This window comes from Phyllopteryx taeniolatus, chromosome 5 (genome assembly GCF_024500385.1).
Source record: "Phyllopteryx taeniolatus isolate TA_2022b chromosome 5, UOR_Ptae_1.2, whole genome shotgun sequence".
NCBI lineage: Eukaryota > Metazoa > Chordata > Actinopteri > Syngnathiformes > Syngnathidae > Phyllopteryx > Phyllopteryx taeniolatus.
The window spans coordinates 18831270-18859156 of record NC_084506.1 but is presented as its reverse complement, the minus strand read 5'-3'; the positions used below and the strand labels follow the sequence as shown (position 1 = coordinate 18859156).

The 27887-nt window shown below is 40.1% G+C and overlaps 1 protein-coding gene and 1 long non-coding RNA gene across 5 annotated transcripts in view; one reads left to right on the top strand and one right to left on the bottom strand.

Annotated features, from left to right (window-relative positions):
* LOC133477993 (uncharacterized) overlaps nucleotides 1–27887 on the bottom strand; it is a 230704-nt gene that overhangs the window by 135475 nt on the left and 67342 nt on the right. The window contains exon 4 of one of the 4 annotated variants that reach the window (XR_009788535.1): nucleotides 9748–9877. The exons of the other annotated variants lie outside the window; for them this stretch is intronic. This is a non-coding gene — a long non-coding RNA (uncharacterized LOC133477993). The remainder of the gene's footprint in view (nucleotides 1–9747; nucleotides 9878–27887) is intronic. 4 annotated transcript variants of the gene reach the window in all.
* cspg4 (chondroitin sulfate proteoglycan 4) overlaps nucleotides 16245–27887 on the top strand; it is a 67175-nt gene continuing 55532 nt past the window's right edge. Inside the window, exon 1 of the mRNA XM_061773458.1 lies at nucleotides 16245–17234. Within this exon, the coding sequence (XP_061629442.1) occupies nucleotides 17162–17234 (73 nt within the window). The 5' untranslated portion in view covers nucleotides 16245–17161. The remainder of the gene's footprint in view (nucleotides 17235–27887) is intronic.

Genomic DNA, 27887 nt, shown 5'->3' with positions numbered 1-27887 from the left:
GACGATGGAAATTTTGGTACAGCTTTTAGCAAGAATGATGCAAGTTGATGCAAATGAGTTGGTTTCGCGGGCCACATAAAATGATGTGGCGGGCGGGATCTGGCCCCTGGGCCTGACACATGATATAGACAATTAAGAGGATATTCTTGGCCCTGGTCAAAATTGACAACAGCACATACTACGTGTGCATGGAAAATGAACAGTAAGTAAGTGTTAACACAGAGAGTCTTTATGGCAAAGGACCATGAGGAGCTCATGGCTGTCGTTTAATTTTAAAGCAACTAAAGAAGTTGAGGGACAGTAAAAACAACTACAAGGATAAGATCGAGTACATGAACGTTTTTGGAAAGATTATTTTGTTTAAGATGAAAGACTTCGAACCCAGACAATTGCTTGGGTCCATGTGTAGAATTCATGTTTGTTGGCCTTGTGTGAAATAAAGCACTCTGGTGCAATCCAGTTATTTTCCCCAGCAAACCTCTGCTGTCTCTAAAGTCTCGTCTCTCTCTCTCTCTCTCTCTCTCTCTCTCTCTCTCTCTCTCTCTCTCTCTCTCTCTCTCTCTTCTCTTTTTGCTCCCTCTGACTATTCTTCTTTCTTTCGCCATCTTGCAACACTTCACCTCGAGGCTATTGAGGCCATTGTGAAAGACTGGCCCCAGTCCCGAGCCCCTGAGGTGGCTCAGGGGGGCTCAGGGTTGACAGATCACTGGATTTCACCACAGGCTCCCAACAATGGGGATTGCTCAAGAAGCTTTGCCTTTCCGCCGAGACCCTCTCAGATTAAGGACTCATGGCCTCTGTTGCAAAAACATGGCCTCACATGCTGCCAAAGGAAAGTAGTGCAAGTGATCTTTGAAATGCACCATGCCACATTCTCCACACACTTTCGGTCCAACTATCGAATTCTTAGCGATTATTTCAATCACTATTGGCTTTCTTGTCTCCGTCACAGTGTGGGTCAATTATTAAGATCACAAGTTAGTGCAAATTAAAGTCAGCAGAAAGACCCAATCATGAGTTAGCAAAATTATTTTGTGTGACCTGTAATATTTTGCTGGATTCCAGGGTGGGTGGAACAAAGCACATGGTGGGATCGCAATTAAAATAAACATTAAAAAAATAATAAGAAGAAGATCAGGAACAATAAACAATATTGCAACAGACTGGCTCAATGTTTGCAATAGCAGTTATGATTGTTGAACTTTAATATAGGAGGACCTACGCATGTCAGCAGTCTCCAGCTGTATCTGGACGTTGAAAAAGTCTGAGATAGGTTGCTCTCGGGGAGGTTGAAGTGAACTAGCTTCTGTTTGAGACTGTTATAGACCTTTTTCCCAATCAGGAATAAAACAGCTGTTCAGTTCATATTGGTCGCTCCACAATGTTGTGTGTGTCCTTATGTTCCATGGAAGCTATGCTTTATATATATATATATATATATATATATATATATATATATATATATATATATATAATTATATTCCAGCAGATTCTGCCAAGTGGTCGCTCCACAATGTTGTGTGTGTCCTTGTTTATGTTCCATGGAATCTATGCTTTTTATATTCATATAATTATTTTCCAGCAGATTCTGCCAAGTGGTCACTCCACAATGTTGTGTGGATATTAATGTTCCAATGTTTTGAATTGTTGCAACAACAGCGATTTTCATATTGTTTGACAGGTCGGCTACCCGAAATTTTAAGTGAAGATCCCTGCCCTAAATGGTGTAGTGTAGAACGATTGCTAGGACTAGCCTGAAGATGTTCCTGGCTGCAAGATACTTTACACTGGCACTTGTTCGGGTTGTTGGTGCATCTGAAGCAGGTGGTCACTCAAAGATTGAGGGCACAGCATGCCTATTTAGGGCCAGGATCATCAGGTAGCCCATTTCATACTGCATCACACTCTCAGTATAATCGCCAGGGTACTTGAAGTGCACACTGCACACACGGCATTGTCTCTTTTGGAGGCTGCGGCCAGCCGCATTTCGCCAGACACCGTCGCAATAGATGTTTTTTTTCTTTATTTTTTATTTTGTTATTATTTTTTAGAAGGAAGAAGGTGAAACCTGACACGGTTAGTATTATTCCTGTCCGAATTATGGCAATACTTGCGATGCAGTACAGCATTTTGTATTAAGAATCACACCCAGAAACATAAATAATAAACAACAAAAAATAAGAAGCGCCGCCATGTTTACGCACAGGTGACGTCACAGTGATCACGTGACTGTCAAAATGTCTCTACACGGCATAACTATTACAACCCCAATTCCAATGAAGTTGAGAACTTGTGTTAAACAAATCAAAACAGAATACAATGATTTGCAAATCATGTCCAACCTATATTTAATTGAATACACTACAAAGACAAAATATTTAATGTTCAAACTGATAAACTTTATTGTTTTTAGCAAATAATCATTAACTTGGAATTTTATGGCTGCAACACGTTCCAAAAAAGATGGGACAGGTCACAAAAAAACTGAGAAAATTGAGGAATGCTCATCAAACACCTGTTTGGAACATCCCACAGGTGAACAGGTTAATTGGGAACAGGTGGGTGCCATGACTGACTATAAAAGGAGCTTCCCTGAATTGCTCAGTCATTCACAAGCAAAGATGGGGCGAGGTTCACCGCTTTGTGAAGAAGTGCGTGAGACAATAGTCCAACAGTTTAAGGACAATGTTCCTCAACGTAGAATTGCAAGGAATTTAGGGATTTCATCATCTACGGTCCATAATATCATCAAAAGGTTCAGATAATCTGGAGAAATCACTGCATGTAAGCGGCAAGGCCGAAAACTAACATTGAATGCCCGTGACCTTTGATCCCTCAGGCGGCACTGCATCAAAAACTGACATCAATGTGTAAAGGATATTACCACATGGGCTCAGGAACACTTCACAAAACCAATGTCAGTAAATACAGTTCGGCGCTACATCCGTAAGTGCAACTTGAAACTCTACTATGCAAAGCAAAAGTCATTTATCAACAACACCCAGAAACGCCGCCGGCTTCTCTGGGCCTGAGGTCATCTAAGATGGACTGATGAAAAGTGGAAAAGTGTTCTGTGGTCCGACGAGTCCACATTTCAAATAGTTTTGGGAAATTGTGGACATTGTGTCCTCTGGGCCAAAGAGGAAATGAAGCATCCAGACTGTTATGGACGCCAAGTTCAAAATCCAGCATCTGTGTTGGTATGGGGCTGTGTTAGTGCCAATGGCATGGGTAACTTACAGATATGTGAAGGCACCATTAATGCTGAAAGGTACATACAGGTTTTGGAGAAGCATATGCTGCCATCCAAGCAACGTCTTTTTCATGGACATCCCTGCTTAGTTCAGCAAGACAATGCCAAACCACATTCTGCACGTGTTACAACAGCGTGGCTTCGTAGTAAAAGAGTGCGGGTACTAGACTGGCCTGCCTGCAGTCCAGACCTGTCTCCCATTGAAAACGTGTGGCGCATTATGAAGCGTAAAATACGACAACAGAAACCCCGGACTGTTGAACAGCTGAAGCTGTACATCAAGCAAGAATGGGAAAGAATTCCACCTACAAAGGTTCAACAATTAGTGTCCTCAGTTCCCAAACGATTCACCGATGGTGTAGTGGTACACTCGCCTGACTTTGGTGCAGGCAGCGTGGGTTCAGTTCCCACTCAGTGACGGTGTGAATGTGAGTGCGAATGGTTGTCCGTGTCTATATGTGCCCTGCGACTGACTGGCGACCAGTTCAGGGTGTAGTCCGCCTTTCGCCCGAAGTCAGCTGGGATAGGCTCCAGCGTCCCGCGACCCTAACCAGGATAAGTGGTGTTGAAAATGGATGGATGGATGGATGGATGGAGTTCCCAAACATTTATTGAATGTTGTTAAAAGAAAAGGTGATGTAACACAGTGGTAAACATGCCCCTGTTCCAGCTTTTTTGGAATGTGTTGCAGCCATAAAATACTAAGTTCATGATTATTTGCTAAAAACAAAGTTTATAGGTTTGAGCATTAAATATCTTGTCTTTCTAGTGTATTCAATTAAATATAGGTTGAACACAATTTGCAAATCATTGTATTCTGTTTTTAATTTATGTTTAACACAACGTCCCAACTTCATTGGAATTGGGGTTGTATATTGATATTTAATCGGCTTGAACTTTTTTTCAGGTCATCATGTGCCATTGATTTTTTTCTGAATTACTTGTATATACAGTGTGTAATTGAATGATGGAAATTGAATTTTTCGTGTAATGGCCAATATATTACTTTCATGACTTATCAATTCTGCCCAGTCTTCAATGATGATTAACGTTCTGGCAGATTAGGACTTTTGGTTGCGCCACAATGTTGTGTGTGTCCTTGTTTATGTTACAAGTTATGTGATTTATTGGTTCCACTCAGTCAGCAGTTTTAAAGATAATCTCAAAATACGCTGAGACAGCGTCCTTCTTAACGATCAGTGTCTGATGTGGTCACTCCAAAATGTGTGCTACTGCGTCATCTTTAACAACAATTAGCGCTCTGGTAGTTTCTGACATGTGGTCGCCCCACAATGATGTGTGCGTCCAGCTTCATGTTGCTGCAGAGCTACAGGACTTATTGTATTAACCCACTATGGGTTTTTGCTGCATCACTGTTGTAATACACCCAGTTTATTGTTTAATTGTTGAAAATAATTCGAAAAATGCATTTTTTTTGTGTGTATGTACAGTTGGGCTAATAAACGCCCCTAGGCACTATTCATGGAATTATTTCCCAAAATTCCTGAGAGACTACTGTTGAGAAATTTTGGGAACGTTTTCAGAAATTTACAGGAAATGCTTCGCCTCTTTGCAACCCACTACACGAGCAATCTAGGTTGAGAAATATTTCGCAGCAAAATGGTAAGGATTACAGAAGAAGAAGACGCCGTTTCGGAGATCTCGCTCAGGTCAGCAAGAAAGTAATTGCTGGGCCTTTACACTTGATAAAAAGCAGGCTGCTGGCAAATGGGCAGCGTCAAAGTGAAGAGTCGTCGGGTAATCCTCTGTTTGGCCTTTCTTCTTGCTTTGGGAACCAGCGAGAAGAAACTTGAAAGACACTGAAGGAATGGGAAAGGGGCCGATTGTTACGTGACTCCCAGGAACAGAGAGAAAAGGAAAGTATGCTCTGCAGTTGCTTTGTCTTACTTTTAAAATTTGGAAAGAGATTTATCAAGCATTTACACAGCCACACACACTTACACACTCATACAACACGGGTCCATGCAGAGGCCACACTCACTTCTCGTTTCACTTCCTGATGACTCCAAGGCAGTATCCGATACCTGTCAGCAAGATGGCCAAGGTAGTTCAGCGCAATTTAGTACTTGTTTGTCATCTATCTGTCAGAATTTTAATCCTGTATTCTGTGTTTGAATAAACAGAAAAGATTTTTGAGATAACCAAAGTTAATCACATTCATTTGGGCTAATGGGTTGACCAAAGCAAGAACGCGATTGACGTTTGGTACCACGTAGGAGAATAAACTGTAACTGTACTCTATAATAACACTTTCTCTCACCATAAACTGCCAGCACGAAAAATAATGCTAGCTTTCTGCTGTGGGGTTTATTGGTAGTTGGCAAACCAGCTTAATGGTGCATTGCCGCCACCAACCGATATTGTCCTTCATGCAAGGAAGTCAATGTGAATAGATGGTGGCCGGATGTTGTGAAGTTTGCTGTGGGCATGTGAAACACAATCGTATCTAAAATTGTTGCTCGTAACTCAAGGCATAAAAATAAATGAAAATTCAGCCGAGTGACGGGTCCCATCTCCAAAAGTCAAGGCACTCGTATCTCAAGGCACCCGTAGCTCAAGGCACCACTGTAGTTCCTCGGCTTGACAATATCACAACATGGCACCAAAGCAATACTTTTATATTAGACAGGCCTTCGGCTTGAGGAAAAAACAGCTGTAAGTTAGTTTTCAGTGAATATCAGGCAAGGTCTCCCCAACAAAATCCATGACTGGGTGAGTTTGCCAATAGTGAATCGCAAATATGCGCAGAAACACAGTATATGTACAATTTTGCTGCTTAACTTCATACAGCTATAGAAATGATGAGGTCCAATACAAAAGATACGTTAAAAAAAAATGTAAATGTTCAAGTGCTTTCTTTTAATGGACGCTGCATAAGAAAGTGGCAAATGACTAAGATGATGTGTTATAGCCATACTTTTGACTGGAACTGTATATTTGATATTTGATATTTTACACGCGGCACGGTGGAAACGGTTCTGAGGACCGGGGTTTAAATGCCGGCCCCGCCTGTGTGGAGTTTGTATGTTCTCCCCGTGCCTGCGTGGGATTTCTCCGGGCACTCCGGTTTCCTCCCACATCCCAAAAACATGCATGGTAGGTTAATTGAAGACTCTAAATTGCCCGTAAGTGTGAATGTGTGTGCGAATGGTTGTTTGTTTATGTGTGCCCTGCGATTGTCTGGCAACCAGTTCAAGGTGTCGCCCACCTCCTGCCCGAAGATAGCTGGGATAGGCTAAAGCACTCCCGCGACCCTTGTGAGGATAAGCGGCTCAGAAAATGGATGGATGGATATTTTACATAGTAGCAGCATCAAAAATTATTCAGAAACTTTCTCAATTCCTGCATGTTCACTCTTTAAAATGTACGCTATACGTTAGCATGATGATTTGGGATGGTAGGAAAGGTGGCGTTTGTCCTCGAAATTGTCACAGATATGACTCATTTTCAAAATGCAACAATGAAATTGGGGAATATCTTTGAATTAATATTTCTTTTTGCAGTCAATTGCCACTTATTTCCAACTAAAGGGTATCCATTCAACCAATAAAATTTCTTTTAACTCAAAATTTGTGAGGCACATGAGTCATTTAGTGCCACAATTATTCAAATGAGCGTGTGAAAAAACACTCTCCCACATGAGATGTCTGATTCATTCTGCAGCCGAGCGTTCACATGCATGAATCAGCTCGTTCCCAGTGACCCGAACGGCAACTCTGGCATTTCGTACATCCGCATCTGACCTGTCGTTGACAATAATCACTGACGGAAATGACTGTTTATTCAGCACTCTGTTTGTTTGCTCACATGGGATTGTCATTCCAAACAAAACACATCACAGAGTGCATAATGGTCTTAAAATATTGCGGACAAAAAGTATAAATGTGGTATTTTAAACTATCCTGTATAGAGAAGTCTGCACAAGTGGACAGTCGTTAAAGAGGACGTGATCCTCCACCAGGGGGCACTGCTAAGTACTCTCTTGACCTGGTAGCTGCTCTGGTGGGCCACCAGCTGCAGCCCATCCAACCCAGAACTCACTGGAGTGCATTGGGGTCTTTTCACAGTCTTTTGGACAAGAAATCCATTGTGAAGTAAAGTGTCACCAAGATTAACCTGCAATGTATATTATTGGCCCTTAGTACCTTAGTAGTTGTAATTCCTCTCCAACACAAGAGAAAAGGAACTTTTCTTTTGTGAATTTCACATGTGGAAAAACATTGTGTAGTGTCTTCAGTGGTAAATTTATGTGAAATATCAAGCTAATGTCTTCTCCTGACAGAGCATCATTTGAAGCTCACTGCAATTTTCTAAAATGGTGCTTTTGAATTGCTTTTATTCCGCCATATTTGATGTGGCAGATCCGCTTGGAAACTAATGCGAGGTAATGGACTGAACTTCATGAAGGGCAACATACAAAGTGAACAAAGTTAATGACTCTCACTTAGCCATTCCCACACATTAATATATCTGGGGTAACAGAGAGGCACCAAAAATGTAACTTTGAAATCGAATGATTATTGCTCCAATATATGTTGTAACGCAGAAAGTTTGTATAAGTTTTGACTTGAATTTGGCTGTAACCAAGTAATGTCTTGACATGCTTTAAATTGAGTTGCGACTCCATTTGTTTGATTTGCACCACAGTAACTTGGGATTTGCTTGAAACTTGAAGGTTAAGGCTTACTTTCAATTTGCATATTCTTACTTACTCCCAACTCTGCAAATAGCCTCCCCGTCCCCAGTTATTTAGTACTGTGTACTGTTAAATTAATAAGTTGCTTCTGAGCAATTAACGTCAACATGGTATGCTCACCAGTAAATAACCGGTTTTATTTTTCTGTAGCTTTGTAGCATAGATAGCATATACTGTAGCACTTTTGTGGAGATTAAAGCTACCGAGTCAGTGTCTGCATTGGCCTGATCTATGAATCTAATATGCATATCAGGAAAAACAAAATACAACAAATGATGGGGGTGCCAAATAAAATCTCGCCTAGGGCGCCACATTGGGTAGAGGAACAGATTAATGGCATTGTCATTCATTTCAATGGGGAAAGATAATTTGACATTGGAGTGCTTTGAGTTACGAGTGTGGTCATGTCACGGAATAAACTTGTATCTAAAGGCACCACTGTATCATAGTACAGCTCAGATGCTAATGCTTATGCTGTAACTTATAAACTTGTAAATCTGTAAATTGAGATTGTGATCTTGCTCGACCATGCATTTCTCTTAGAAATATAGAATCCTATTGATTTTGTTGATATTAAACATAAGACAGTCAAGTTAGGTGATGTCAAAAAGCTCTGTTTGGTGTGATTAATTTGATTACACCCTTCTGCTTTTCAATGATATCCAACACAGGATATGATATTTTATCACGGCTAATTGATGATGGTTTTGCCGTTCTTTATCTTTTAGAAGCATCAGTGACTATATAGAACGGACTGAGAATTCTTGTGACAGCAGCCAATTTGTTTGCAAATGAACCTCTGTGCTGTACTGTACATTACATGTCTTTAAAAGCACCAAAAACTCAGCGGTGTTTTCACATTAAGTAAACATGTCAATGCCACTGACTGGAAAAAAATGAAATGTGACAATTATCTTCCACATAGAAAGAAATGCATGTCTGTACGCCGTGGATCAAAAACCCAATTAAGTCGACATCGTTGTCAAAAAATAGCCAGCGGAAGCACAAATTAGAAGCCCCAAAAATTACATCTGCCATGTTCTTTTATTATATCCCATAGTTGACTGTGAGGCTGCAATTGGGAGTGTGTAGAGTTTGTCCTGTTAGTGAACTGACTTTATCAGGGACCATCACCCAGGAGACACAACACAACACCTTATTGATTCCAACCCATTCACTAACACTGGAGAATAGAGCAGAATTAAATCAATTCCTCCCGCATTTTTGTCAGGACTTGAACCAGAGTTTGAAGGAGACATACTGTATTATGCTTTTTTTTTTCTTTTTCCTCAATACAAAACAGTTCCCAGGTGTCTTAAAAACATTTCTGTGGTAAGATTTCATCAAAATATCAAGGCTCAAGAATTATAGCTCACTTCTCACCCAAATTTTAGAGCCTCGTCCAGTTTTGAAGGAACAGTTCTATCTCATGCAAATGAGCAACTGCTCACCCTGCCCCCTCTCTTGCGGGGTGTGCCAGTGTGAGAAGTTTGTGTTACCATGACAACAGGATAGGAACGTCTTCATTTTTTGTGATTTTGCAGAATTGACGGCATGTAAAATGACAAAATACAGTATGCACCACCAATGTGCACATCTGAATAGTGCAGCTCTTGCTAATTAACTTACTGCTTATACCTGCTAAACATAGTATAGAATATTTTCCCAGAATTCACTGACACAAATTTAGCTAAAAGCAGTCGAAAGTTGGATTTTGTTACAGAAAATGAACAAAAATGTGGTTCAAGTGACGTCAACTTGACCGTTCCTGCGTTACCTCTTTTTGTTTTGTTTTGGAAGGAACCCCCCTCTGCCCCTTGGGTGGGAACCAGGTCAACGTCGTCTCAGTGCGCTTCGTTCTTCCACTGCTTCCCATGAATGTGTTTTCTCGGGGCTGCAGCAACACACTGGAAGAAGCAACTTTAGTCGATGCAATCATGCTCATGATAAGTGAGCTATTACTAGGCACAGTAGACGAGGAAGCATGGTGACGGGCGATCTGCGGGAAAAATTACTACCGGCTTCCCTCAAGCCCCTACCGTAGCATCCTCGTGAGTGCCACGAGGCTCTTTGTTCCTGCTTAATTATCACAGCACTTTTTCCCCCATCAACACATGATCATCAAAACAGAGTCAGTCTCACATCCTGGCAGCAGGAAGCACCACAGTCCAAAAAAAAAAAAAGAGAGACAGGCTAGCAGAGGTTTAATCAAGTCCTCAGCTTTTGGGAGCACAACAGTGGTCCGACAAGATGAGACCTGAGCCCGAGCGCTGAAAGGCGAGCCGAGCACAGATGACTCCAGAGGTGATATTTTGGGAAAATGTCCCCAGTTAACTGCTGTCTGTTAAGATGACATCAATAGGCTAAGATATGAGATCTGATAAGGACCGACTCCAAGCGCAGTGGAAATGAGTCATAACTAAAAACACGCGCTTTTATTTAAACCACATCCGAATGTTAATACTGTATGCCACGCTAGTTTACTCGGTGGGGCAGTAGTACTTTCATCTACGAGGACCACAACGGACCAAAGCCCCTTTCAAACTGCCTGTAAAAGCTGGATATATTTTCCATGTCACTGTTCTGTATGAATGGCACAAGTCCAGCTATACATAATGTATAGAGCTTGTCCTCTTGAGGTTAAAGGGTAAGACTGAATCTCTTACTTAAAACTTTGGGCAGGAAGCGTGGTAGAAACTGAATTCATCAGTCACAGAGGACTCAGCAATTGTCTTACTTCAGAGGAAATATAGTATGTCTAAACTGATGACAACAAAAGTGAGAACACCCCAAAGGGAAACTGTTCAGATTGGGCCCAATTACCCATTTTAACTCCCCGGAGTCACAGATTTGAATGGGGGAGCAGGTGTGTCATATTGGTCACTGGAAGTTCAATAGGGCACCTTACGACAAAGAACTCGCTGAAAATCTGAAAAAATAAGGGGGTCTACATACAGATGGCCTAGGCTATAAGAGACCCTGAAACTGAGCTGCAGCACGGTGGCCAAGACCATACAGCGGTTTGACAGGACAGATTCCACTCAGAAGAGACCTCCCCTTGGTCGACGAAAGTCAGTGCTCAGACCATACGCCATGCACTGCATCAAACTAATTTGCATGACTGTCGTCCCAGAAAGAAGTCCCTTCTAAAGATGATGCACCAACAGTTTGCTGAAGACAAGAAATCTAAGGACATGGATTTCACATCCTGCGGTCTGATGAGACCCAAGATAAACATTTTCGTTCAGATAGTGTCAAGCGTGTGTGGCAGCAACCAAGTGAGGAGAACAGAGACAAGTGGGTCTTGCCTTAAAGTCAAGCATGGTGGTGGGAGTGTTGTGGTCTGGGGCTGCATGAGTATTGCGGAGCTAGAGTCCATTTTTCTTGAGTACACTGCAATTTTCAGGTTTTGGTGGTCGAATCGGAGGCATATTAAGGAGACACCACCTGTAAATTATTCCACAATGCCGTGACAAAGGTGTGAAATCTAACCCTGTTGTGTAGAAAGCAGATGTTGCTTTTTTCCAGCTTTGGAGGTAGTATCAAGAGGGGAAACCAGAGGGAGCAGTTTTCCAGTATCTATCTTAGAAAGAGGTGAGTGCCTGTAATACAACGGAGTTTTTTCTGGCTTTATCTCCATGTACCAGGCTATTTTCTGGCTTTGGAGGTAGTATCCGAGGTGGGACCAGGGTATATTAGGCCAAAACAGGAGTGTGAAGCTTAACACATGACACTAATTTCTCACAACAGGTGTTTGATCCATGAAATTTCCGGGTTCAACTGAAAATGGTATGGTAAATGCTCTTCACATTTTCACAAAACAAGACCAAGAACACACTTAACAATTGATCAAAAAGTGCCCAAAACATTGAACATGTGGACATTCACAAGTCTAAAGGTCAAATTAAGTTCACCTGTAAAGATTGTTGTGGAATTTAGGTTAATCCTAAAATTTCACCCAAAAGACAAATATCTCTTTACTTTTTTTGAGTAGTGCACGTCAATTTCCTTTTGTAATATGTTTTGGACAACCAACATTCCAGTCTGCTTCCTGTGAAATTGATACAAATTTTATCAAGTTGGTGTTTATTATTCAGGATGATACAGGACATATTTGGTGTTAGTGTATCATGCTGCAAAATCTGTCAAACAATTTGTGTTGACTCACGGCTCGAAGCAGGTATCGAGTAGCGGCTGTGGTAAAGTTTAGGGTTTTTCTAATCCAGTCTTTTCTACCTTGATATTAGTGTCCTTTATAAAAACATCATATGGCCACGCTGGCAAAGCTATATAAATGTATCAGCGGATGCAGATGTGGAGGTTTGCTTTGCGTTGCAAGTGACAGTCAAATATGTGCTATGGATTTTTATGTACATGTATACAGCCAGCAGCGGATGAGGTGATGTCAAAAAAAAAAAATCCAGCAATGCAGCAGTAAACTGGGAAACGAGTTCAATATGTTGAGGCCGAAGGAGACAACGTATTTTTTTGGGAAGACATGCTCAATGCAAACAATTCCCCCGTCTGGATCAAAGACTCCACAGGAATCCCGGCATGCACGTTACCATTATTAGTGTACTTTAATAAAACACTTTGAGCCAAATCAACTAACTTTGAGGGACTCACGCTTGCATCAGAGGGCTCACTGGTGAGATGGACTGTATACTGTGTTCGTATATACAGCTGGAGCCCATCCACGTCAGTGGTTTCAGTGGGTGACGACTCCATGGTGAATTATGCATCCCGGGGAGGCGGGAGCGTGTCATAGTGGTCGCAGGCTCGGGCGGGGGCGATTTAAAGTGTGGTTCCTGCCATGCTGAAATAATCAGGGAGCTTGTTGTGTCAGAGGAGATTGTCTGCCATAAATAGTGTCGGGTTACAAGCGCCATGTGTCGTACGGCGGGTTGTCTTATGGCCGCAATCTCTCACAGGAGGCTCGCTTGTCACTGCGTCTGAGCATATTTTCGCAATTGAGCTATTCCAGAACCCGAGGAGAATTTAGGCACCAACATTTTTGAAAACCAGACCATTTGTTTGATCTTTTTCTTTTGTTTTCAAGGTAAAAACAAGTAATAAACCATCATATACTTTAATTTGATTTGCTCATCATCATATCTTGATGATGATATTTTATTTATGTCTAATTATATATGTTGCTGTTTGGCGCAACCCTGATACCGATAGGACTCAGGCACCTAGAAAACATCAAACAATATTGCTGAATAAATCCTTTAAAATTAAAAAAATAAATAATTTTATTTGAATACTAATTGAATTTTAGTATTACTCTACTCCATGCATCCATTTTCTTTACCGCTTATCCTCACCAGGGTCACGGGCGTACTGGAGCCTATCCCAGCTATCTTCGGGCGAGAGGCGGGGTACACCCTGAACTGGTCGCCAACCAATCGCAGGGCAGTATTACTCTACTAATCAATGTTATTAGAGTTTTTGCTTAATAGCACATGCTAGCTGGCTAACTGGTGAAGTACAAACTTAGCTATATAATGGAAAAAATAAAGAATTTTATATTAATGTATTTTTCTGATAATAGGAGTAAAAGGGTTATGTTGGTTTCTGTGATATTACACAATTACACCTGAAAACAAACAAACATGAAAGGAAGTACCCATGTTAACAGCAATTAGCTTCACGATGTAATTCATGCTAAGTCATGAAACTTACTTTTTCTCTTCTTCACATTTCAAAAGGCAACATAATCTGTCTGTAATAAAACAAAATATTTCAACAATTCCAAGTAAAATACATACATTCTAATTTGTCTCTGATGTTTACAATAATACATATACATGTATCAAAACATACATACGCGTAATTGAAGTCTTAATTGATGTTTACAAAAAAGTATATACGGTTCGTTGAAGACATTGCGTTCAGTGTTTACAGTGTCTTCACTGAAATTTCTCATTTGTCTGCGGTTTCCCATAATAAGAACATATCAAAGTTGTCAATGATTGAATTGAAAAAAATGTGAGGTTTGTTGAATCGTATTTCATATTTACGAAAACACATTCGTAAGGTTAACTGAAAAATTGATATTTATGAAAACGCGCACAATAATTTCCCCGGAAGATTCACGATATAAGTACATTAGGTTTATTCAAGACTAAATTGTCTTACATTTTTACAAAAACACATGCTTTACCTTTGTTGAAGACTAAATAGTCTTTGCTTTTGATGTTCATGGAAAGGTACATTAGGGAAACTGAAAATGTAATTGTATATGATGTATATGTAAGCATGCTTAATTCAAGGCTAAGTTGTCTGATGTTTATAAAACATGCTTTAAGTGCATAGGAGACGCTAAACTCCAATGTTCACCAAAATCTATATATTAGGTGAAGTGATGACTCAAAATTTTCTTTGATGCTTACAAAAACATGTAAATCAGGCCCTTTGCTTATTCTTTTATGCAATATACATATACAGAAATATGTCATTCATTCACTAAGCTATACTTAATATAACATACGGAAACAAAGATTAAACAAACTTTCCATAGCACCATCTGGTGGGGCACTGCGCCAATTTCCCCTAATGCAAAATTGACGCTGACTTGAACAAGAATTGTTTGTTCCATTCCAAAAAAATATGACGTCAGTCATTTATTGTTTGGAGAGGTTTTCCACACTGCCAGAACATTCTAATTATAGTCCCACTTTCGTTGTCAGAGGAAATAATTTGCCGAGCGGTTGACTGTGAGATGGGAAAAACTCTTGACTCTGCAAGCAAACAGGAGGTTTAATCTTGGCTTCCAAGCAGAAAGTACTAATCCTTGTCAGGAGAGCGCACACGCTCGTTACAAGGAAAGTGGAGTGCACCAGCTACGACACTCGATTTAAGAGCTTGTTGGATTGTTTTAGCAGGAGAAACGTTTGCTACATCGGTAACGAAGAGACGTGAAGCCAGAAGCTCCACTGCACGCCCGAGCGTAAGGCTAATTAGCTCCGAGAGCAGGTCAGTAAAACAAAAACAAAAAAAAAGCCGACATTGATCAAGGGAATGGCAACAAGAGAGCAACCTGATTGGTCTTTAATTAAATTTAAAAGGTTTATCCTTGCAGAAAGCAGACTGCACTCCCAGCAGGCCACTTCAATTACAGAGGAAGACAAAAGCAGAGAATCCAGACGGAGGTGGAACTGTTTAGCCCTGATACTATTATTTGTTGCTCTATTGTTTGTTTCAATTGTCAAACAAGGTGGAGGGTACCAAGATATTTGAGCCATAGGACAGGGTTGCCGCACCTGAAGGGCGGAGCTGCAGTACTTTGATGAGTAGATAATGGTCACTTCCGAAAGGTCGAAAAAGACACACACCAAGAGTGTGGCTGTTTTCTTTGTTGACCCACTGGTCATCGTAAACAATACCTGATTACTTGAAAGGGCTACCAATGACACCTGATTTGGATGTTTACATGTCTGGGGAAAATTTGGGATAAAATGATTTCAGTGTACACTAAGGTCTTACCCTCGGGCATTCCACTAGAAATGTTGTGAATAATACCAGATGTGGTCATAGACTTTCAAATTTGTTTCTAAAATCGCACAAAAACATCGGACTTCGCGCAATTATTACTCATCACTTATCAAAGTTGAGGTAGACTGGTTTACTGTTTTTATGCTTTACTTTAACAGTGGTTAATTTTACACTTGTAGTACAGTTAAACACATTTAAGAAATAATCATAAAATCAATTAGATTATTGCATTACGGTTTCGTCATTTGTCACACAAATTCGACCAAAAATGACATGAAAAATATGTCTCTGAAGTCACAAAAAAATTCAGTTCAGACAATCACCATGTCATCAACATAATCCTAGTCACTTATTATCAAGGTTAATGTAGACAGTTTTGATCTTTATAAAGGAGTGGTTCATTTTTTCATACTTGTGTGATGATTAAGTCAGTTTTGGGGCGCATCTCAAGACTCACTTTTCTGCTGTCGTCATTTATCATTGTCAGTTATCTGCACCATAAGATGGTAGATTTAAAATTGTGACCAAAAATGCATGCTTTAAAAATTTGACCAAAAATGTAATAAAAATATGCCACTAAAAGTATAATATTTGCCTAAAAACGTCACACAAAATGTTTGTGTTCTGACAAGCACAATAAGCCATCACCATACTCATCAATTATAATTGCTGTGAAGGTTAAGGTAGACTGTTTGATTGTATTTATTTCCAAGTGGTTAACTTATATGAGCACATCTGCCACAAGACTCACTTTTCCACTATTGTCATTTCTCAAAAATATGCTGTGTCAAAAAATGCCTTTAAAGCAGAGGTGGGAGTAAGTAACATATAGTATGTGCAAGTCACAAGGTAGTATCAGGCCTGAACCTTCAAGTAAGTCCCACGTTACTGGGGCAAAAATCAAGCAAGTCAAGTTGAGTCCGAACTAAATTTCAAGTCAAGTGAAGTCATTATTTGGGAAAAGCGAGTCATAAGTCATAAAATATTGCTCAGTCACAAGGTATAGTCACACGTTAGCCACTTTGCCCTTAGTCAAGTCGAGTCTTTCATAAAGTTTGGCCAAGCAACCCTAATTTGGTGACTTGAGTCAGACTTGAGTCAAGTCATGTGATCAGAACTCACCACATCTGCTTTTAAGTCACATGAAACAAAAATGTGATTAGAAATATGCCTTAAAAATAAAAATTTGACCCAAAACATTTGCAAAAAGAAAAATCATCATTAGGAGTGGATAACTTTAAATTTGCATGATAGCTTTAAATTTAAAAAAAAAAAAAACTGACAGTTGAGACTTGAAATGTTACATAAAACATTGCCTGTAGGGTTCATAAAAGTTATATGATGGAGTCTTCTATTTTCATTATTTCCTATGGGAAAGAATGTATCAGAGTCCAAACAAATCCTTATTTTGTACGTACTATATGAGTCTCAAAGTAGAAAGGCAAAGCAACGAGACAGGAAGTGATTCTTCACTCTTGGAATATGTGTGTAAGTGTGTTTGAAAAGTCTGAAAGAGGGTTGGGGTTGAGAGAGGGCGTCTCTCTCCTGGTCCCTCCCTGGCCCAGCCCAGCCCGGCCCCTTCACACAGGGCAGTATCCTGTAGTAGGTCCCTAAAGTGGAAAGTCATTCAGGCCCTGGTGAATGGAGCGTGTCTAAGCAGAGACATTGGAGGACTTAACTCGCAGCACTAAAATATGACAGCCCTGCAATCTGCCCTGGTGGGCGCCATCCTGACCCTGCTGAGCTTCGCTGACCCCAGCAATGGAGGTAAGGACCACTGCTAATTACTGTGCTTGCCCCAGCACCCCCCACCCCCACCCGTTTCGTCCATCCACATCTGTTTCACGTTGGCACAGACCCCTTTAATGTTTGAATCCAGGTGTAATTTCAGCATTTTATCTCAAAGAATGACTTCAACTTTTCTACTGTGGTCTTATTCACACTCCTGATTCATTGCTCAGCATTTGGACGAAATTCAAGTGAGAGTCTGGGCCAGAGTCTGAGGTCTGTTTCTCATCCAGAGCATTTGTGCTCTTACAATGTCTGCTGTCGCGCCCCGAGAGTGTTTGCATTAAGGTTCTGTTGTCAGAGGTCAGCAGTGAGAGAGGTGGCTGGAAGGTGAGAAGATGAGGAAGGAGGTTATGAATCGTTCTTTCACAGGGAGAGTGAACACTGCAGGGCCCCGTTTTCTGCGTATCCATACAGAGGTGGTGGTGGTGAGAGAAGGGGGATGAAAGTAAGAGTGCAGTGTGAGTTTTGCCGGGGAGGCGGAGGTCCACACAATGGCTCCACAGTGCACAGGCACAAGTCAGCCTCAGTACCTTTTTCAATGTGACACTTCGCTTCCTCCACAGGGCGAGTACAGTTTGTGCAGGATGCACAGCGTGAATAAACAGGGACACAGAGAGTTTTCACGAGAATTCCCTTAAGACTTTCACACATCTCTTGTATTTTGTTTATTTAATGTAGATATATTTTTTTTTTATCATTTATGTATACCTTGAACCACAAATCCGCTTTTAGAACCTGCACACTGTTCAACCTTTGTTTTTGTTTTTTCTGGTTTCGAAAACGTTTTAACCGGAGGAAAAAATATAATTGCAAAAAAACAAGTTCCAGGGTCAAACTGTGGCCATCATAAAACCTTCATCAATTGTAGTTTTTTAAGTAACATTCGGGCAAACAGTGCTTAACAAAAGTATTACATCACCACCCAATGTAAGGCTTATGCTACAGCTGCCCTAAATTAACTGCACATTGATAATTGCCAAAATCATTTTTGGTTTCTGTAATAGTTAATACACCTTAACCCAGTAGCTCTTAAACCTAAATGATGATGTCTAATTATCAGTTGTCCATCCATTTTTAATGTAATCCATGTACTACGAAAACCTGAAAAAAATAGTAAAACAATTATTTGTTGACTGAAGATGTCAAATTAGTTTTTTACTTGAATTCCTGAAAAGTACATTTAGTTTGACTGCTTGATTCATTTCTGACTGACCTTTGCTTCAAAATCAGAATCATCTTTATTTGCCAAGTATGTCCAAAAAACACACAAGGAATGGAGCCGCTCTAGTACGACAACAGACAGTCAATTGACAGAGAACACTTTTGAGACATAAAGACATTGACAAAAAACAGTCACTGAGTAATAAAGGGTTGCTAGTTATCTGGTAATGCCAGTACTTTTTTTTTTTTTTTTTTGACAATTGTGCAAAAAGAGGCATGTACAGTACAGTACATTTTTGTGTACATACAAAAATGTTAACCATTTTTAGTATTAAAACGTAAAATGTGTATATTCTACTTCTCTTAAAAAGAAACAAAAAGTCAAAGAAAAAGCCGAAGTAGCCATTTGATAATGGCAGAACTGAGGTTTTCGTTTGGTACAATGGAGTCTCATTTGAAATTATGTAAGATTCTAAATATTGCAGCTTATTTTTTTCCAAATATTTTGGTCATATTCCAAAATTCAGAGTTTAGAGGTCCACTGTACAATAGTTCGTTGACCGAGAGCTCCACTAAAACTACACATTTTTTACCTGTGAAGGCCACCGTACTTCTAGTATCATAGTCGGCAAAGCCACCGTATAATCGTGTTGGCTTTTTGGACCAGTATGACCGCACCACACGTTTGCTGCATATCTGTCTGGCCATTTGTATGCAAACATAGTGCAAATGTTGGTCTAAGAGTGTATTAAAAAAAAATTAAAATAAAAATGTGACAGATGAAATGCTGTCAACAGTTGAAGACTGTATTTATGTCAAAATTGGCAGAATGACTTTTGGGCTTGGAGCAGCCATTGAGTGCATTGTCTCGTGCAGTCTGTCAGTCCCTCAATCCGGCGCCGCAAATTGCACTCTACAATTACGCGCAGGGTTAAGCTCTCCATGAGCCTCTCAGTGGCGGCTAACGAGCGAAGGCGTCACACCATTTTCACACAGAGCGTCTGTTTGTTTCTGAGTTGATGCTCGACCGGAAAAAAATGGAATCAATCTGTTAGCGCTGTGAAAACAGTCATCTGCCCTCATTTTTGATAGTTTACAGGGAACGATTGGAGGAGCGTCCTAAATACTGGTTGACAGTAGTGTATATACACAATACAGTATAGTGAAAAATTGTGAGTAATTGACAAACGCCATCCCCCCCAATAAGGTTTATAATTACCTATATTTATCGTTTAAACAGTGAATATACTACAAACTTTGATCCCAAAAACACTCATTTCAAACTCATTTTACATTATCCTTAAAAAGAAATGGTTTTCAGATGATTTGATTAAGTGGTCGTGGCGGTGACTAAGTAACTTACAAACACAACCCAGGCTAAACTTGGCTCCTCCCCAAAATATAAAAAAAAAAATGTTGTTTCTCAGTCAAGATGCATCACTTACTTCAACATTCTTCACCAATTACTACTTTCCTATTAGCCAGAGCCTTGCTGCCATATTGTAGCATCTTAGCACGTTTTAGGAAAGAGCACAAAAACTGCAAAGAGATGAATTCACGAATAGCGATCTGCAAATAGGCGGGGGTTCATTGTACATGCAGTGGGGCCCAGCTAAATGTTTGCATGGTAGTATTTTCCACCAAAACCTTGATCCAATCATCAAAACAGCCTATCAAGAGAACCTTCTCATTTAATTGTCTTTTGGACCTGATCCCTCCTTGAACAGCTAGTGCTAATGGTGGCCAGATGTACCAGCGTCCCCGATTAGATTTAACCTTTGCTTGACAAAATCCCTGCCACCAGCTGTCAGGATCGCGGGTGAGAAGGTTCCATCTCTTTCCCGTGTTTACATCTTCAAATGTCACGGGCCATGTACCACATGACGTCCACATGCCAGAGCGTTCCTCAAGAAGCAAGCGATGGTCAATCTGCATCTCTTTAGACTGTCTTGGTTCAATCAGAAGCAGATTTTGAGCTTGGATCAAAAAGTGAACAGGAGCCCAGAGAATCGTGTAATAACATTTTCCGTTCATTTTCTGCAGCGCTGCAACCCACAACTTTTCCACAGTTTAATGTCCTCATGTTACTCCCTCCGAGGTTCTACGAGACTTTGGAAAGAGCGCTAGTATAAGCAGCGGCTCAGCAAAATGAAGAAACAAAATGGAATTGTTTCGGAGCTGATGTTGTTAAACACCTGCGCTTCCTCCTATGATTTAACACTCATCTTATTTTACCTGCTGAGATGGAGTATCACGACACCAATCGAATGAACAGAAGCAACGACTGGAAAACAGATATCCTTATTTCTCTTCAGAGCGAGCAATGCACATTGTATCGTGTCTGTATCTGAAATTGGACATGACATATCGCAGCATGCTGCAGCACGCTGTGGTTTTTGTGACTATTATGACTTTCCTTTAACTTAACCAGTTAACAAGGTTTGCAGAAAACTGCTGAGGTGGTTCTTTCCTCACTATACATAGATAAAGATGTAGGTCTGGTGTGGTCTCTCTTGATACAGACAATATTGTGTTACAGCCTCTGTTTGTGAACAGCAACAACAACAACAAAAACATTCTCGATTTGAGTGAGAAAGTGAGGTCTTAAGGGTTAATGTGGGTTCGTCTATAAGACCGTCCACTGGTGAAGTGCTAGTGATGATGAATGGACCCGTGGAAATTATGAAAAGAGAGAGTTAGATTTTCTAAATGATCCATGGTTACATGGATGATGAATGATGGATAGGTATTAGTTGAAATCAGATGGCTGAATGGACAACGAATCATGGACGACTAGTTGAATGATGGACGGATAAATTAGAACATTAGATAGATGCACGGTTGGCTCTATAGATATATTGATGGATGTATAATGAATAGATGGATGGGGGTTGGTTCGATGATGGAATACAGATGTTTGGAATGATGCATAGATGAATGGTTTATTTGGTTGGAGGCTGGATGGATGGACCGACTGACTATTCAGTGGATCAAACAGTACTGATGTTAATGTTATCAAAGGCCTATGAGTTTAAAATGTATTAACGTCAAACGAACCACGATTAACCCCGCTGTTAAATTCAATCACTTCAATAAATTAGTAAGTACCGAACAACAATACAAGCACTACGTGATGCTTTTGCAAAGCCTCACTAGGGAAATTGGATCCAGAGTGTGCATATGAGGCTGCGATTTCCCAGTCAACTCAATGTCACTATGGCAACATAGGAACAATAAATAAATATGGAATCTGCCTGGGCTTTGTAAAGCATCTCTATACAATGTCTTGGTGTAACTGTCTCTGCGCAGAAGACTAATAAGTCCAGTATTTGCACTGGGTTATTGATGAATTAGTGTCATTCTGTGGGGGCGGCTAGTCCCCAGACACGCTAGGTGACCCTCTGCTCACCTCTTAGTTTAAACACAAGGTGGAGTTGCACGAAATCCAAACAGGAAAATCAAGAGTGGCCATGAATTCGCCATATTCGCAGCATGGAAGTTTATTTGAAAAAGGAGGAAAGTCCAAAAGATATTTGGATGAGATATTCATGAGATATTCTTCAAATTGTTCCCTCTCCTTTCTTTTGGCTGCTTGAAAATGAATACTCAATCCAATCAATAGATACCCCGGAACTTTAAGGGTGTAAGTTGCAGTGGGCGATATCTTATTAATTATATTTAGAAGATAGTATTACGTCAGGGGCCTAAAGATAGCCATCTGTTCGTATCAACTACCTTATACCGTACAGCTGTTGGATTGAGAAGTACAATTTTATATATCTGAGCTGAAGCAACCAGACGTCCAGCCTACCAGCGTAGTGATTACACTCCTTACATCCCATAATGGAAATGTTTGGGGATTTTAATCGTGTAACAGGAGTAACTGTTGTCAAAGTGTCCTTGAACGAGACGCAGGGCTACTCAGGCCCAGTGGGATACAGCTAGCATTGGTGAATTGTAATAGAAGCCGTGCCACAATTAGTTGCCGGGTGCACTTATGATGAATAAACGCCTCCCTCAAATTGATGCCTCTCTCAGTAAGCTATTTATTTTGAAGAGGTACATTGTAAGATGAGTTTGAAGTGATATTTAAGTGTTTTGGGAATCATAGCTTGTTGAATATTTATGGTTCAAATGATTAATACAGAAAATTATGAACATTTTGTGGATGGAATCAAATATAGATTTTTGCCATTTGCGGTCGGGCACTGTCTATATCCCCCCAAAATAGCGGAGGTTTACTGTATTCCAAAGTGATTGTACTTTTATTATTACTGGCAAAGCGGGGTCATTGATTCTTCTGGATATAGCTACAAAATAATTGTAGGACAATGGGACAAACAACCAAAGGTAAAAAAAAGATCAGTTAGAAATATGAATGTTATCACATAAGATGTCTTATCAAAAAAATCTCTGGAGGTTAATGCGACAGGCATGCAAATTCTAAGTAGATGTTTGTCATTGTACAGTACAAGGGTAGTGCGAAGGCTGTCCCCACTCAAAGACTACAAGTGGAGTCCAAAGATGCAACCTTTGAGAGTTCACCACCACTGTCCTTCGCGTCCACCTACATCCAAAGATTTTTTGCCTACCACATCTGAACCTTGAAAAGAAATATTTGAATGTAGCAGCACAAAGTGCCATAGTGTACTTTAGATATAAAGCATTGGGTTTTGACACATTTTCACCATGTTAAACTTTTGGGACCTTAAAACATTAATATTTGTGTTAAAATATGCAAGATAACGCTAGCAACATCAAAAACAGCAGTGCCTAATAGTCTCTCCGATGACTCTAAGGTGTGGAAAATTAGCACATGTTGTAAACAAGTTCCCTGGCCAGTATTAAATAAAGAGGTGGGTGAAAATATAAATGAATGCTTTGTAATAGTCCACTCCCCAATTCAAAATCTATTCAACAAATTCACAAACCAAACAACAACAAAATAGCAAGCAGCAGCAGCGTGAAGCCAGCACCTTCAAGTTTTTTATCATTTTGATCATAAATCCGGAACACAGGAACTACACAAAAATAAGGTGTTTTGAGAGATGTACAAGGCAGAAATTTTATTTATCATCACAATTTCCAAGAAGAAAGAAAGATCATTTAAGTTTACATGCACACTTTTAGTGTTTATACAGAATTATGGGTTTTTTCCTTTGGTACTCCATATACGCAAATAGTTATTACTGTGCAATACTGTGTAAATGTTTTTTTTGTTTTGTTTTTTGTTGCTCCAAAATGTGAGATGACGTACCAGATAGAATTTCATGGCGCATGAAAATAAATCTTTAAAAACTGTCAACTGGTACTGTAATTATTTGCCTATTTCAACTTCTTACTGTATTGATAAAGCATTTAAATCAATATCGAATCCAATCACATCATAAAGAATCGAAACCGAATTTAATTGCAACCTAAACAATGTAATCCAATCGTGAGACTCTTTAACGACGATTAACATGGTCGCACCCCTATGTGTATGTTTACGTTCCGGGGACCTACGCCGTTAACTTTTTCCGCCCAGTCTCTCTCAAGTCCTTTTTCATTTTGTTTTAAACTCAAGTTTGGCTTGATATTAAAATGTTACTAATAAAATAGTTTATTATTACCTCATCCCCATCTGTAGTGACGTTCCCGGTAAACTGTAGAAATATATATGTATGACCAATGCTCATAGTTCGATCTAGAGTATTTGGCCTCCAAAGTCCTTAGTCGCACCCTGAGGCTAACGAGCAGGGGGAAATCAGGCAATGCAGACATGTGCCTCAGGTTCACTGTGTTTACCAAGCATTATCTGGATTCATAAAAAGTCCTCCCAAACATCTGTATACCTTAAGCTCATGATGAGCATAAGTGGCACTGGTATAGACATAAACATGTAGAAAAAAGGGAAGCAGGCTTTTTTCCCCAGGGCCCTTTCAAGGGTTAAGCCAGCCCTGTCTTGGGTGTTTCTTGACGTCCCCCTTATCTGGCTGCTTTGAACGATCCAGTTCCAAATGTTGGCCATTAACCACGCGGTATGTCTTGATTCCTGGTGGCCAAGTCGGCAGGAAAATAAATAAAAAGTCGGAAAAAGGGAAGGCACAATGAAGCCATCGAGAAAGCCTTTAGATAGCGGACATTCGTCCCACTTGCAAATTATAGTTTATTCTCATTTGAGATGCAGGACGATAAATAAAGACCCGTCCATCGCCCTGAGGACTCCTTGGCAGATGATCTTTCCTACATTGCTCCCGTTTTGACAGGCAGCTCGGCTTATATTTGAGGGCGGCGATCTGCTTAGGAGGGGCAAGCGGCCCACACACAGTCCTCATTTAGCCTTAGGCTGTGTGCACAAAATAAAGAGTTGCTGTACATAAACACAGACTACATGCTGCCCCCTCACTCGTGGAAGGTGAAAGGGCATCTCATCTTAGGCTGCTGTGTTGATTTAACCCCGTCCATGTCAATCAGAGTCGCCAGCATTTAGCAACGGGACGGACAGATTTTAGCCGCTCAAGTGGCAATTTGGGATGTTAAATTGTTGATAAAAAAAAAAAAAAACATGATTGCTGCGTCGCCATGTAATTGCAGGGGAATTCCAAGGGAGCAGTTTTAGAGTGCCATACTAGCCCTGCGGCATTCCGACAGCTTGGGAACAAGGACTAATCATGGGACTCCAGGGATAACTTGAATTGTTATGTCGTTAGCCTACAAGCATAATTCTACACGTCAACATGCTTGATAAAAATTGGGTTCAAAATGTTCATCCAGCAAAGCACCTGGCTGTTTTAGCGTGTTTTTATGCCTGTACTTAGCGTTGAAGTTAGCTTGTAGTTAGCAACAAACCAATAGAAGTAATTAAAAAAAACTTGATTTCAATAATATGTACAATTAAGTAGGCTACAGCACCACCAAACACCTAAAATGTAAAACAGTGCACATGAAGTGGTCGTCTTGAGTCAAGTTTCCTCCTTAACATCCTGAAAAGAAGACTGCACCAGATGCCACACGCTAAATTTAAGAAATGTTCGCTAAGTCGTCCTGTGTCTGTAGGTTGTGTCAGCATTATGTTGTTTAAATGGAAATGAGCGGGGTCAATAAGGAAATATGGAGCCAAACGGCAAAGTGTGTCGCATATATATTTACCAGCATGACCCACAAGCCGAGGAAAGGCAGGCTTACATCCCCCTTCCATACAGTGGCAAAGTCAATTGGCGTGTTTATTTCTGATAAGGTTTTTTTTTTGTTTTTGTTTTTTTTTTTTGGTGGGTTAAGCATCCAAAAATTGAAATGCCAGAGAAAATTCACATCACGCAACTGCCAAGTCTTCAATAAGAAGGAATTATGCATGACCAGATGTTCTGATACGGCCCTCAGTGGTGCTCTATTTATTTATTTATTTATTTTTCCAGAAAGGAACAAAGAGGATTCAGTTCTGTTTTCTCTGCTGTTTTATCACTGGAAACAAATTAAAATGATAAAAACAAAATGCACTGTGTGGAATGACAACCCCCACCGCCACCCATCGTCTGCACTTATAACCTTAAATCCGTTATCGCCCACATAGTCAGCAGCTAATTTAATCAAGACGTCTTTACTGGACATCATCGCAGGGAACAATTTAACAATCTAATTAAGAAGTGAGGATGACATTTTGGAAATGTGTTGCATGTATGTCATGAGATGGACGGAATGGGGTTGAGCGTGGCTTCAGGCGACGATACAGTAAACGTCCGTAAAGCGCGTACTTTAGGCACTAGGCCGTTTAAACCATGCAAGACGTGGACAGAATTCACACTGCCCATTTCGGTGTGCCATCAGATTATTATACAACACTGCGTTACTGCTTGACTGTAGATTATTTTGAGTCATTTCTATTGTGCAAGGTGGTGGTTCTCACGAAACACGGTCGAGAGAAGCAAGGCTTTGAAGATTAATTATATCGAGCATCCAATGGACTTTTTGATCTATTTCTAGTGATTAATTTCTATTGTGCACAATGGTTGTCATGAATACCTGGTGAGAAGAGCAATCGGCTTAATCATGATACGAAAATATGCGTGCAAATGTGAGTGACAGAGCGTGCCGTACATGTTTTTGTGATTTTTCTTTCCCCTCTATGGATTATTTCCTGCTGTTCTGTCTATATCAATTGAGAAAAGTAGTGGTTCTCGTGAATAACTGGTGAGGAACGAGACCTTGATGATTACTAATGACCACATTTCTCATGACCAAGGCTGCCATGGACCTGTTAATTGTGGATTATTTTTAGTAGCTTGATTTATTTTTATTGTGCACACTGGTTGTTGTCATTAACATCTGGCGAGAGGAGTGATCGCAATCATCATGACACACACATCGTGTGCTCAAAAGTAAGTAACAGAGCATGCCATGAAGCTGCTTTTTTACTCTATGGATAATTTTTTGTCTTTGTTTATTTCGATTGTTCATGCTGGTGCTTACCATAAATAACTGGTGATAGAAATAAGACTTTGATGCTTAATTATATCATTGCACACACGTGACCTTGCCTTTTTAACTGTGGATTATTTTGTAGTATTTCTATTGTGCACAGTGGTTGTTACTAATAATACCTGGTGAGAGGAACAATCACATTAATCACGACACACACGTTGCGTGCACAAACGTGAGTGACAGAATGTGCCATGGAGGTTGTTGTTTTTTTACTCTATGTATTATTACTTCTTGCCATTCTGTCCATTTATATTGTGCCAAGTGGTGGTTACCATGAATATCTGGCGAGACGAATAAAATTTTTATGTTTAACAATATTGATGTACACGTGACCGAGCCTGCCATGAACCTTTTTAATTGTGGATTAATTTGATTAGTTAAATTTATTTCTATTGTGCAAAATGGTTATCATTATTAACTGGCAAGAGAGAGGTCGCATGAATGATGACACGGACATTGTGCATGTAGATGTATAAGACAAAGCATACCATGGACCTTTTTGTTACTTTACGGAAAAGTTCTCGTTCTCTTTATTTCTATTGTCCAAAGCGACCGTTAAAATGAAGAGGAGGATGAATTAATCGTATCAGAGTGTACTGCACGTGCGTGACATGAACTTTTTATGTGGATTATTTCTAGTAGTTCTATTTATTGCTGCTGTGCATGTGTGGTTGCTATCATGAATAACTGCCAAGAGGAACCCGTGAATTATATGACACGTGACGCGTGACTCAGCATGTAATGGACTTTTTTTTCTTTTTTTTTTTTTTTTTAACTTTGTGTATTATTTAAATGTTGTTGCATTTAATTCAATTTAGACAAAGTGCCAGTTTACATGATTTACTGGAACGGACGTTTGCATCATTAACTGAACGGCACATCTGAATGTACGCATGGCAAATCGTGCCGGGGCCGTGGCCCACCTCAGGTGTGTACCAATTTTGAGTGTACTGGACTTTAGGTTTTAAGGGGGCTAGAATGTGGTCTAGTGCAAGTTTGCTGGAAAAG